This window comes from Toxorhynchites rutilus, chromosome 3, assembly GCF_029784135.1.
Source record: "Toxorhynchites rutilus septentrionalis strain SRP chromosome 3, ASM2978413v1, whole genome shotgun sequence".
NCBI classification, from domain to species: Eukaryota; Metazoa; Arthropoda; class Insecta; order Diptera; family Culicidae; genus Toxorhynchites; species Toxorhynchites rutilus.
The window spans coordinates 280,257,864-280,271,982 of record NC_073746.1 but is presented as its reverse complement, the minus strand read 5'-3'; the positions used below and the strand labels follow the sequence as shown (position 1 = coordinate 280,271,982).

General features: G+C 36.8%; 2 protein-coding genes across 4 annotated transcripts; one reads left to right on the top strand and one right to left on the bottom strand.

The window, feature by feature from the left end:
• The first annotated feature begins 6,774 nt into the window (after positions 1-6,774).
• On the top strand, positions 6,775-8,156 carry LOC129773458 (uncharacterized). 3 transcript variants are annotated; one of them, XM_055777067.1, is made up of 3 exons: positions 6,775-6,890; positions 6,979-7,102; positions 7,158-8,156. In XM_055777067.1, the coding sequence occupies exons 2-3, from the start codon at positions 7,052-7,054 to the stop codon at positions 8,019-8,021; spliced, it is 915 nt and encodes a 304-aa protein (XP_055633042.1). In that variant the 5' UTR covers positions 6,775-6,890; positions 6,979-7,051; the 3' UTR covers positions 8,022-8,156. The 3 variants fall into 3 exon arrangements, with proteins under 3 accessions (XP_055633042.1, XP_055633043.1, XP_055633041.1); XM_055777068.1 differs by having other exon boundaries at positions 6,840-6,903; XM_055777066.1 differs by lacking the exon at positions 6,775-6,890 and having other exon boundaries at positions 6,911-7,102.
• Positions 8,069-8,982, bottom strand: LOC129773459 (probable Golgi SNAP receptor complex member 2). Its single transcript, XM_055777070.1, has 2 exons — positions 8,697-8,982; positions 8,069-8,623 (listed from the first exon to the last, which is right to left on the bottom strand). The coding sequence occupies exons 1-2, from the start codon at positions 8,828-8,830 to the stop codon at positions 8,122-8,124; spliced, it is 636 nt and encodes a 211-aa protein (XP_055633045.1). The 5' UTR covers positions 8,831-8,982; the 3' UTR covers positions 8,069-8,121.
• Positions 8,983-14,119: the final 5,137 nt, after the last annotated feature.

The window sequence follows — 14,119 nt, the reverse complement described above, 5'->3', positions numbered from 1 at the left end:
CTTATAAGAAACAAGAGAAAAAATTGCTGTATTCCTTCGCTCGGATCGTATCAGAATTATAGTAAATGTTTTTTTCAACTTTTTATGCTTCGTTCTACGCCTAAAAACATTTTTTTTCTCGGAAACGTAGTGATTTTTGTCTGTTATGCCTCAATAAATTCAGCTTGATAGTAATGATGTCATATGTTTTCCTACAATGCTGTGATAAGTGCGTGTGGCGTTCAAAAGTACCAAACGTACCAAACAAAAACAAATGCAAATGGTAAATCTTACTACAATAATAGCGAATTCGTTTTTAACACTCCTATACTCGCGCATTGGTCTGTCAGACCGAGGAATCAAAAATTCGTTCATTTCTCAGAAAATATCAACACTACGACTTTGCGATTCTCTCTAGCTTCGTTATTCGTCGTTCGTCATCGTTTAGCGTATCGCATGTGTTGGTGAAAATGGGGACGTGTGCCACTTTTTTCACACTTTCGGTCTGACACACCGACGCGAGTATAAGAGTAACTTTTTTGGACAAGTGCCTTTTTTTTTCATATTCTAGAATATTGTTGGATGAAATGTATAAATTAATGTTAGTGGCGTGGACTATTTATTAATTATAATGAATAAGATCATTACCGGACTATTCTTATTTGATTTCAGTCCTTTTTGCAACTGGATTGAGCTGATCCATATTTTAACTATTAGTCGATATATTCGTCGTTAAATTCATACGTTCAAAAGCAAAATATAAATGTTTGACTTTCGTATAGTTATTCGCTAAATATAATGGTCATACATATACATACTTGTGAATGAATTTCACAGTTACAGTTTTGGGGATATTTTTTTTATAACGGACAATATCAACACGAAAACAAGAAAAGGAAGTTCCTAGAAATCATTTTATATCATCTTAAAAAAGGCATTAATTCTTAGTTTACCAAGAATACAGAGACAAAGAATATGCAAACTTCATACTCCAGGACCTTTATCATCTGGTAATTATCTAGAAGGTTGTTATACATTCTTCTCATCGATAAAAGATCCGGAAAATACGCAACAACTGCATGAAATGTAAAAAATATGTTTGTTTCGAGCATGCAGTTATGCTATGTTCTGATGCTTATTCCAATGAAACCACAATCGATTAATACGTTTTTATGTTATTTTATAACTCTTTATACTTCCATTAATTATATTCAGTTGCTTACTTTTAATTAATAACAGCGAAAAATTTGAATTTCGTTATTTGTGTTGGAGTATCGAAAATTACTCGGTTTTGAGGAGGCTGAATTAGATGACTATTAAAACATAATAAAGACGAAGAAAACATATTTTTTGGGTTTTTTCATTCAATCATACCTACTTCTTCAAATAAATACCAATAAAGCCTGAAAAATACACAATGGGCACATTACAGAGAAGTTCAATTTTCGGTCTGTGACACCGTGCGCGAGTATACGTGTTATGATTTTGCACGCGAGTACAGGAGGGTTAAAACTGAGTTAGTGCCACACTGACTCTGTAATAAAAAAAACATTTTATGTTTCACGAATGCGTTGGTTTGTTGGTGTGCGATATACAGTCTGATTTGTTTATATTTGCAACGACAAATGTACAGTGTCGATGTCTGGTGGCGATATTAGTGCTTGAGAGGTAAATTATTCTCTATCAGATCAGAAGGGCCAAGTGCAGTGTAAAATATAAAAATTTGAATGAAAATTTCTACTTCATATTATTTGATTACCTTACACATGTAGTCCTGACACTCACTTAATCATTGTCGATGCATTTCCTGTTTGTTCCACAAATAATTACTATTATAATATAAAATCATCATTAGACACAGTTCAAACTTTTATATTTTTAGAGCCCCCGCATACTATAGACTTTCTGTCAACCAACTGTTTGGTCGGGTCGGCCTTCTGGTGCAAAACCGACCTAACTGAATCAGCGTAATGTGCGCACATGCATACCTCTCCGTACTGATTAAGAAGCCGACCAAACTATCGGCCTACAAATCAGTCTGCAGTCTGCGGGGGCTCTTAGGCGGCTCGCACACCGGAGGAATAAACAACTAGCAACTATCAACATGCAATAAGCAATATTATCGCCAATGGATTTTTCCATTTGATTTTTGGTGATCTCGCACACCGACGCAATACGATATCGCTATCGCCTTTACAGAGCAACACATATCGCTAGCAACACGACGTGTCGGTTGTGCAATGGTTTTCTCTCTAGTGAAAGAATAATATTGTCTCTCGAAGAGTGGAGTTAAACTGAACTTTATTTCCTCTCTGAAATTGGTTTTATTGAATGTGGGCCCTATGGTGCAATGTTAATTCTGTTCCCACGGATCGGTTAAATACACTGTCAGCAGAATGCGACGAGAGGGCAATAGTTCCCATACTGCATACACTGAGAACAGTTTGCGCTTCTTGCACTGTCGCTTTTTAATAATTATAAGTTATGCTTAGTCGATAAAAATACAACCGTGAGACACTAAATGATTGCGTAAAAAATTACCAAGCATATTATGAGAGTTTTCCAGAGCCCCAATGGACTCATGGTGATATGCTGTAGAATTTATCTTATAGAAATACATAAGCTTTACATACAAAGCTTTGCTACTTCTTTGAATAGAAAAGACATAAATTCGCTTCCTCGATCTGTTCCTATAACTTTGGGTACTCCATGACGAAGTACAAAATTCTCAACGAAGGCTTTTGCTACCGTTTCAGATTTTGACGTAGGATTACGTCTTTCGGGAACATATTGGGGTACAAATTGAAAATCGAAAATCGAGCACATCGTGAAAATTGTCCAATTTCAAACGCTTATTGCTCAGTCATTTCATGATGGATTGATGAATTTTTTACGTCAAACGACTACGGCACTCCATAACAATTATTTAAATTGCGTAGAATAATATATGTCATGAAATTAACTATCGAACAATTGAAAAATCTCAACCCCTATTCTAACGGAAATATCCACTTCTAATTGGTCGAGATTGACGACACATGCAGCGGTTTCCTAACAGAGACCTCAAAACCAAGCTGCCTGGAGGAAATCGACATTGCAAATACATGAAAGTAGGGGGAACTTTTGTTCCTATTGAAATGTGTTCCCTAACAGACATTAAAACCAAGCTGCATGGGGGAAATCGGCATTGCAAATATATGCAAGTCGGGAGCATTTTTATATTGCAAGTATGGTGAGTGATACGATTAATTCTAGCAAATAAAATTTAAATGTTCGTGAAATTTCAAATCAATGACCGATAGTGTATTGTGAAAAATTCAGCATAAGTGTAATTGTAAAATTGTATATGGTAGCAGTTGTGTTAAAAATGACTTTATATATGAAACGATTTATTTCAATTTTCATAAATAAAAACCAAGGTGTGTTCCCGCTCGAGAACGGGTCGTTCGGTTAAAGCTGTCTGTTTTGTTGTGTTCCTTTTCACCCAAGGAATGTTCATGCGGCGAGAAAAAATTGCAGAAAGTGATATGCTCTAAATATAGTATTAGGTGTTGTTAGTCTAATTAAAATTCGCATTGGGTTGAACAAACGCTCAGAAAGTAAAAATTATAAAACAAAATTACCTTTTCCATTCCAAATATGTTTTCTCTATATTAAAGTAACATGTTTTTACTGATGAAAAAATTGATAATTGAGTTCGGTATTGATAATTATCTTATATTCCAACAAACAATTCCCAACTACCAAACAAAATTCTCAGGGCCACCAAACCATTATCAAAGAGTTTAACGATGTAATCCTTCAAACATGTCCCAAATCAACAGAAAGCCTAATGGAATCCTACGTCAACTATGCGGTCGTGTCTCGGACACAACCACCCTGTGACTTTTTTGTCTTGAATAGGAGTAGCGGTCACAAATTTTGTTAATTCGCATTGGGTTGTTAATATATACTCATACCCTTCGGAATTGATCATTGGACCAACCAAATCAAGATAAATTTTTTGCATCGCAGCATCTGCTGTTGTCGTTATTTCCATCGGCGTTTTTGCTTCGTTTGTGTGCTTCTTTATTTGACATTGTCTACATGTTTTTATCATTTCTTTTACATCATTTTCCATTCCTTTCCAAACATATCTTCTTTTTAAAGTACTCAGAGTTTTCTTCACCCAGCGTGTCCTACGGTAGGAAGGATGTGGAAATCGTTTAAAATTAATAGCTTTTCTTTCTCATCTTCCACGTGTTTAATGTCGTTTCCGACTAATATTATATTAGGTATACCATCCATTTTCATCTGGTTTATATTTTTTAATAATTCTCGAGATCTTTTATCATTTTTCATCATTAAACAAATCACATTATTTTGTTTCTCAGAATATTCTTTAAGCTGTAACATTACTCCCCGTAGGTGAGACAATGTAGTGCTCTGTGGAATAATTATTTTTGTTTGCGCATATTAAATTTTTTGAATTCCCGGGTTAATTTCTAATTTAATGAAATCAGGTTCCTTGGGTTGGCCAGACCCTTGCTTTACTAGATCATTCACTTTCTCTTGTATAGCATATTTTCTGTTTTGTGCGCGCGTTGTCACAAGTACCTTTTTTCAGAAAGGGATGCTAGATTTGACAAAGAAATTCGAGATAGCGCGTCCGCTACAACGTTTTCCTTGCCTTTCATATAGATTATGTCGAAATCGTATTCTTCGAGCGCTAACCGAAATTTGGTCAGCCTGCTCGATGGTTCACTCATTGAAAATAAATACATGAGAGGTCTATGGTCCGTAAACACCGTGAATTTTTTACCATATAAATATGGGCGAAAATGTTTAATTGCCCAAACCATGGCATAAAGTTCTTTTTCTATTGTAGGGTAGTTTATTTCTGCTTTATTAAGTGCTTTACTCGCAAAAGCTATAGGTCTTTCATTGCTGTTACTAAGAACTGCTCCTACTGCTTTTCCTGAAGCATCGCAATGTAATAAAAAGCTATTATTTTCACTGAAGTCAGGGTAGTCCAGTATAGGTGGATTCAAAAATTTGCTTTTTAAAGTTTGAAAGGCTTGCTCGTATTCCTTGCTCTATTCAAATTTAAAGTGTTTTCTTGTCAAAGCATTTAGTGGCATGCATATTTTTGCAAAACTGTCAATGTGCTTCCGATAATAATTTGCGAATGCTATGAATCTTTTCGTTTCATCCGCAGAAGAAGGTCGACTACACTTTTTGATAATTTCTGTTTTCGCCGGATCTGGTAATATGCCCTCGGCAGATATAAAATGCCCAAGATAAAGTAATTCTTTTTTCAGAAAATTGCATTTACTCGGGTTCAATTTTAAATTTACAGATCGTAACCTGTCAAAAATAGTTATCAAGTTCTGATTATGCTCATTCATGGATTTCCCGAAAATTATCATGTTATCTAGATAAATTAAACAGCTTTCCATATTTAGTCCACACATAGCTACTGTCATAAGTCTAGTGAATGAGGAAGGACTTATTTTGAGCCCCATTGGTAATCGGTTCATTTGATATTGTCCTGTTTGTGTAGAGAAAGCCTTAACTTCTCTATCTTCTGGTCTTATCTCGCACTGATAATAACCTTGAGATAAGTCCAAATGTGTAAAATAGTTGGCGCCCGCAAGTGAATCAATGACTTCCTCAATATTCGGCAACGGAAATTTGTCGCTTATCGCTCATAATTTGACAAGTTTCGTACATTAAGTAGATTGTTTGCATAATGTCAGGGGTTATTATTGCTCTGGTATGCGAAGAACAACAAAATGTGTTGCCTGTTGCATATTGCGTATTGCAGCTTGCTAGTTGCTTGTTGCTCCGGTGTGCGAGCCGCCTTACACTGCACTTGGCCCTTCTGATCTGATAGAGAATAATTTACCTCCCAAGCACTAATATCGCCACCAGCCGTCGACACTGTACATTTGTCGCCGCAAATATAAAAAAATCAGACTATATAAAGCGGCCCATACATCTACAATATTATTGCACAACACAGGAGATTGTGAAATAATATTGAGCGTGTGTTTCTGATATTGAAATTTTGTCCAATATATTGCACGATTTCAAAAAAATTTAGATATTTATTGTGCAACGCATAAAACATTGCATGATCTATGGGTGACGTTGTGCAATATATTATCAGTTAATGTCAAAGTTTATGTTTACATGTACATCTTCACGAGTGTTAAATTAGTATTCTTCTAAAAAAAAAATACAGGGCGTTTTCGAGGACGTGTGTATCGCGATGGCCATCAAAAACGCCAAAAAGTATTTTATTCTCAAGTTTATCGTGGTTTATCGTTCACTCCCGGCATTATGGCATATCAATTGTCAGGTTCACTGAGAGAAATAATTAGTAAATATAACGAATTTTTTGGTAAATACTACCAATCTATAGTCATTTTCGACCGTACTAATAAACACATATGTCAAGCAGAACCATGATTCGGAAGCCCAATATCGGCTAGATTTTCTCGCCGAAAATGCACGTATCAGAATTATATCCTTATTATACCTCCGTATTGCCTTATGGGAACAATGAAAATGGTTAATACGCGCTTTTCTCACCAATTTTCAGATATGACAATATCCAAGCTTACTAATGTTATCGAGTAAAATATACTAATCTCTGGTAGGGATGCGGGTTTGTTGACAATATGTACAAAAAATTTGTACATTCTACTAATTTTGCAATACCAAATGTATTTAGTAGTTTTCGACCGAGGATTTTTCTAAGGGTTCTAACAAGTAGTTGCGATGAAATATTGAACGTCAGTAGCCAGCCTTGCGCAATATTTAGCACAAACTTCAATATCATCTCCAAACGATTCAATTCCATTGCACAAATATGACATAATATTATACGTCTGTGGACAACCTTCAATAGTAGTGTCAATAAATTGGTACAATAGTATTGTGCGTGTATGGGGCGCTCAACGCACAACAACAAAGCACCGCATTCGTGAAACTGAAAACGTTTTTTTATTACAGAGTCAGTGCGGCACTAACTCAGTTTTAAAAACGAATTCGCTATAAATAACAACACAATCGGTGTCTGTAGAAAATGCCCCAAGAATTACAAGTTGTTCGCTGTTATACGTGTAGAACATTTCAGGTGAGATTAAGAGATAATTTAAGATAATTGCACGTTTTTTAACTTTTTTCCGTAGTCCGATATAGTGAAGAAAGTCAAGAAGTGGACTTGTAAAATATGCGGCTCGAAGCAGTCCCTTGTGAAAGAATATGCGCGTGGTTCCGGCAAAGAATGTCGACTACTGGTACAACAGCTCAGCGAACGAGCCATCAGGGAAGAAAGGTTGGAACACTCCGTAGCACAACAAATACTGGCAGGGCTGATTGAACTACCGGAGGCTCATGATCCGATTCAGGAGGAATCCGAGAGGCTGTTGAGCCATGAGAACGCCAGACAAGTCGATGCAGGCGGGACTAGCAAATGGGAGCGTTTCCACGTAAAAGCAGAAAAAGAAGAAGAAATAGAGGAAAAACTAAATTTCTTTGAAGGCAACTGCAATGCCAGGAAAAACTCGTTTGTTTGGAACAAAGAACCACGGTCGAAGCAAAAGTCCGATGCATTTCAAGCAGCGAAAACAGTCCAATTTCGAGCATCTGCAAGTCTAGCTCCTCTGGTTGATTTTCATCAGATGAATAAAACTGAGAAAAGGAAATTCAAATGGGAATCAAAAAATTTCGACGGTCACCGTCTAGATTCTCAGATGAGATTGTATCCGTCAAAAACTTCAGAGAATTTGGAATCAAGAGAACATGATACAATAGCAGAAGTCAATGAATTGCCAACCCAATCGCAGCTGATGAACTTTGGAAAAAGATCAAAATTGGAATGTCCCAATCGTTCAAAGGAAGAGAAGGTATGTGACCTGAACAATTCAACGCAAAACATACTCTCGAACTGTAAATCGAATCACATAAGCAATTTACTAGATAAAACCGAAGCCGTTGCTTCAAAGTGGAGCAAATTCATTACAAAAGATGAAGAGGATGATACTTATTCATAGCATAGTTTTTCTAATTTTATTCTCAAATAACAGAATGTCTCGAAGCATTCAAGCAACGTTCAGAGTTATATTCATCGGTTTGGTTACATAGCATCTAGCGTTAAAACAGGAAATAATAAATAACTAGTACAATTATTAGCATCGTCACAGCCATTCCCCCAATCATCACGTACTTATCCTCTACGACTCGGCGCTCAATCATTTTCATAGTTTGATTCGAGAGGCCAAGTGTGCTGCCAACGTCTAGAATGCGCTTTCGTGCGCCCTTTAGCGTTTCCCGTTGGTTTCGAAGTCCGTCGATGATGTTGGAGCCGGTCCATAGCATCTCGTCCACTCCTTGGTGCGCATTACGCATCGAGTTGTGGTGCTGCAGCGAATAGTCGATGTCAATCGACGTTTCCGAGTTCGCCGTGAAACGTTTGTTTAGCAGATTTTCTCGCTCGCTCAGTTCCAGTTCCTTGCGGGCTTTTTTGTCCTGATACAACTTCAAAGCAGCCTGCAGATGCCGCAAGTCGTACTTAAGCTGGTCAACGCGCATCTTGGAGTTTTGTCTTTGCGCCACAGGAACTTTGTAGAGGAGCACATCGAGACGGTCGCAGTTGCTACAAATATTTAGAAAGTTACGCTATTTTCTGTAGTAAAATGTTTGCTTTTGAATGGATTGGTAAAACTAACGCATTCACCGTGGCAAGTTTGGTATGAATTTCGTCCTCCAAAGCAACAGAATCGACACGTACGTTGTTCAGCTGTTGGAAACATTGCTGCGTCTCCTGGATAAGGCTGTTCGTTTGGAAATACAGCGCTTCCATGGTTAGAATTGTTTGGAATGGGGACTTGGCTGCAGTAATGGCTTGTTGACGAAATCAAACATGTCCATAGACAATATTTAAAAGTAATTCAAAACTAAAACAAGACACATCATTAATGTTTTGACACTTCTGGGGGGCAGCAAGTGAATGATGCACGAAGTCATGACAGAGATGCCAGATAATTTTTACAAATATCCTCACAATAAAAGAAATCTCGCATAACTTTTGAAATGGTTCAATGTAACGTTTACGTCAACTCGGGTAAAGCGCGATACACATCCAATGTCACCGTCACCGCTTCGTCAACTACTCTCCTGAACTTATCTCGTCGACGTCGAAGTTGCCGTTGATGATATATGTGAATGCGACCATACGATTTTCGTGGGAAAATATTTGATGTTTCATTCCGTTACGTTGAATTTACGGTGACGGGACGTTGCGTGCAATTGCAACATATGAAATTCAAGCTCGGTAAGAGATTATATCGATTTACAAAATACGAAATTTTGTTCGGTGTGATAATGGTTGTATCGACTTCTCGATTTGATTTACATTATAGGGCCCAGTATTCTATGTAAATGAAAAACTGAAAGTGGGTTATATCTGTGGTATAACCGCAAGGTTGACGTAGGACTACCGTTGGTTTAGTGATCATTTGTTTGAAGTGCATGTGAATCAATTCTCAATGAATGGATGAATGAATATTTGGGGAGGGGAGTTTTCGAAAACGAAAACTTAACGTTGGAGGCAGAAGGTTTTGATCCTCAATACCTCTTTGTCAACTGAACGAAGTTACATGATTATTACTTCATTCTAAAGATAAAATGTTTACGAGTCATTTGACTAGTAAGTAAACTTTTGATAGAGTCGAATGCACTGAAGAAGTTTGAAGTCTCTGTAATTCAAGACAACAACGGTGAATTACGGAAACAACGGGGAGGAATATTCCACGGAACTTCCACGTAACAGTTCGGGACAGTTCACCTTGCCGGTTATTAGATCATAAACAAACATTCTTTGAAGTTTGGAACGCCTGGCTGATAGTGTTTTCAAGGCTACCAGCTTGCAACGATCATGATTACTCGGAAGATTTATTGGATCATTCCAAGGGAGCGACAGGTGCCTTATTGGTCGCCTTCTTCCGATGGATTCTCCTATGGCCTTAGGGGGAACCTTCAATTTACTCGGTGCACCAATGCCATTTTTGTGCACAAACAGGCTCTTGGTGACACCGCTCATCAGCGCTTTCATGATGAAGGAAGATAGCTTCGCCACAACAGCGATAACATGCTCCAATCGCTGTACAATTATAACTGAGTGGCTTTCCGTGTGGATTTTTTCCAGGCTCATTGGTTCTGTAGTCTGTGTTAGGGAAACGCACAGATTCCAGCGATCGTACATCAACCGCTGAATTTCCGAACGGGCACTCTGGTATATACAGATTTGTGTGATTTCAATAACCTGTTTTGGAAGCAATTTTAAAGCTATTCAAAACATGTTTTTGGATTAATAAGTAACGAGCATATAACGCGTAGTCATTTTATTTTACGGATGAAGTGTTTATCATACCATTTCGTTTTGTTGTTTAGGAGGGTTTAACGCTCTAAATCTTGTTGCTTGATGTAACTCTCTCGTTTTCGAAACTTTGAACTTAAACCCCGTATAGAAATGAAAGACGTAGTCCTACGTCAAATCACTCAAATTGTGTCTGCAGACAAGACTATATTATAATGAAGGGTTTCAGTAAAAATATCGGAAATTAATACACAAATACGCTTTAGACGCTTTCATGTCAGAGTAGAGCCACTCAAAATGGCCGCTAATGTGGTTCATGGGATCATTCAAATATTCAAATATTACATAACGCACTCAGAAAGGGAGGAGGGGATGCCTTGTGGAAACTTGTTTGGAAATAAATTCAAATAAGTCTAAACATTTTTATGCAATTGCCATTTGTTACATATTATGTAGGGAGTTCAAAATAGTAAAAAAATGTGTTACGTAATATTTGAACGACCCCTAGTCGCAAAATCAACAAATTTGACTTGTATCATGTCTATGTATTCATGAATTACGTTGAACATACTGAGGAACGAAGTATAAATGATTCTTATTTTTTTGAATTTATCATCATTCATTCATACGACAGTTATCACTTTTGTGTCACCGACAGTTAACGTCCGGCATCTACATCAATGTTTAAAAAATTGTCGATTTTCACTGGTTCCAGCTTACCCCAGGGTGGAAAAAACATGGGGTGGGTTAAAATGCTCAGAACTATATGGAAAAAGGTTTTGACGTAGGACTACGTCTTTCATTTCTATACTGGGGTGCAAGTTTAATGTTTTGAAAACGAAAGCGTTACGCCGGAGAACGAGATTTTGAGCGTTAATAGTTTCTAAACAACTGAACGAAATGGTATGATAAACGCTTAATTCGAAAGATAAAATGTCTACGCGTTATATGTTTGTTACTTTTTGATCCAAAAACTTGTTCCAATAGTTGAGGACTATTGCTTTCAAAATAGGCTATTGAAATCACACCAATCGGTATATAAGCGAGTGCCGCTCGAAAATCCACTCAGTTATGATTGTGCAACGATTGAGGTACGATCGCTGGAATGGATGGATGTATCCCTAACATAGACTTCAAAGACAGACATCATGGAGCCTTTGAAAATCGGCATAGCAAACTAGATGCAAGCATGGATCCTGGGGAAATTGGCATTGCAACATAGATGCAAACTACGGGTACTTTTGTACTCGCATGCATTTTTGCAAACCGGAATGTGTTTTCCCAATACATATTCTGAAACCAACAAGTTGGGAAAATCGGCATTGCAGATACATTCATGTCGGCAATACTTTAATATCCCCATGCATTTTTACACTCCGGAATTCGTTCTGCTATCACGGTCTACAAAAGTGGGTACAAATGCTACGCTTTGGCTCGATTATTCAAGACTGCTTTGGGAGATATCTCTTCATGTCGCCAGCTCACTGAACTTCTACGCATACCGTTTGATGATTAGGCAAAATGTTGATAACTATTTGCTGCGATAACTACTACCATAATTAAGACAACAAAAAGTCAGATGAATAAATAATAAATAATAATAATAAATAATGCATGAGTAGAGTTAATTTAGAGTTTGTTTGCAATTGAATTCGTAAATAGTTTTTTAAATTCACTAGTTTAATCAATAATTTAATCAATACACACAAAACCCTTATGACTTATGACTTATGACACCTTATGACAGCCATTCCAATATTCTGGTAATGGCTGTCATAAGGTGAGTTGAAAGATAATGTTTACTATATATATTTTTTAATCACGTCAATCCATCATTTCTAGTAAAAGTTATGGCTCGCGTTTTAACTTACCCCGGTGTACCTTAATTAAATAACATGATGTAAAAATTTTGATTCAAATTTTAACATTTTAAAACTAGCTTCGTGCCTTCTATTCAGATAGAGATTACACTTTCGAGTTTGGGACTCATATTATGGCTTGAAAGACGTCGACACATTTAAGCGCGTTTAGGCGCGTAGAAATACAAAAATTATCACTTTTGTGTTTCTAAGCTCTCATGTAGGTATCGTATGAGCTGATGCAGCTTTGTGTAAATTCGGTAATAGCTTTTAGGGACGGGTGGTCCTAGATCGACTTGATCATTTGAACAACATTGAACGTAGCTAGGTAGAGCAGAGGGCTGGAATAGGGGTTGTTCCAAACAATTAGTTCCGATTATCCGCAGTAGATTTATATACAATAATTTACATTTAATGCGACATGCCGAGGCTCCACTCAGTGACATTAGAGACGATTTTGACCTGTAATTGGACATTGGCGATGAGAGTGTGACACACCCTTGACCTCGCTTGGAACGTCTGAGATGATTTTTTGGATTCTCAAAAGATGTCTAATTAGCATATTCATATGATACGATATAATCGCAGTATAAATATACTTGTTTGGCAAATTATTATACATTTCAGTTTGAAAACAAATTTATAGGTAACGATGTGCATTAGAGTGCCAATGAAAATGGTCAACGAAACTTCCTGAAAACTTTTGATTCTCGCGAAAAAATACACTATACAAAATTTTTACTCAAACGGACTTTTTTTGATTAGTGACACAAATACGTCAAAGTGTGAGTTTTTTGAAAACAGTGAAATGCAGGGGTTAAACATCAATTGAATGTAGGCTACCCAACATCAAAATCAGTATGGCGTCATTTGTTTACCAACATATCATTTGCGAGGATTGAAATCGTTGAAATCACGGAGATAGTAAAAATAAAGAAAAATGTCCCGATTTCCTTTGTTTTGTGTGATTTTTCGGTTTTCAAAAACCTTAAACTTTGACGGCTGTGAGGCACTAGTAAAGGAAGTCCGATTGAGCTGATATTTTGCATAAGGTAGCTTTTCGTGGGAATAAACATTTTCAATCAAGTCTCATTTGAAAATTCAAAGGTCATTTTTTTTCCCATATATCCATTGGCACTCTAAGGCCCATATTATCCGCATCGAAATAAATGTTGTACTTTTCGGATTTCAGTAAAACATTGAAAACCGATTTTTTTGTAAAACATTTGGCTACCTCTTTGCAGCATTTTACCTATAAAGTTAGTTTCAGTTATAATGTGCATAAAGTAGGATATTTACCGTATTCGCTGTCTCGTCCACCACTGTTCCATTTGAACTGGTTTTTTGAAGGTCCTGTCACATTTCTTCAGTTTGCCTTTGATAATTGCCTGTTATCTCTCGATGGGAAGAAAACCCGGACAATTTGGTGGATTGTTAGTTTATTTTTCAATGAAACCGATCTTGTTCTCCTTATACCAGTTGATGACATCCCGACTGTAATGGCAGCTTGCCAAGTCAGGCCAGAACTTTACCGGATTTTTGTGTAATCGAATGAATTGCAAAATCCTGTTCTGAAGACACGTCTTGTAAACTTTTCTATTCATTATTGATAAAAAGCTAAGTGATTTCGCCTCCTAGGTTATTCAAACTTTACCTTACTATGAAGTATGACCTAAACCAACTAATAGCTTTTTCTATCGGATACTGTAGTAGATTGAACAAATAATGTTACTCTGTTTCAGTTCAGATTATATACTAAATCTAAACTAACCTAATAAACCTAAAATACTCTAACCTCTATCTACAAATATTTACAACATAAATTACACATGAAATATTATGATTTTATAATTCACTGATTGTTTGCCATTCAGAATTTCGGGCTTTGATTTGATCTCTTCTTTCAAATAATTCA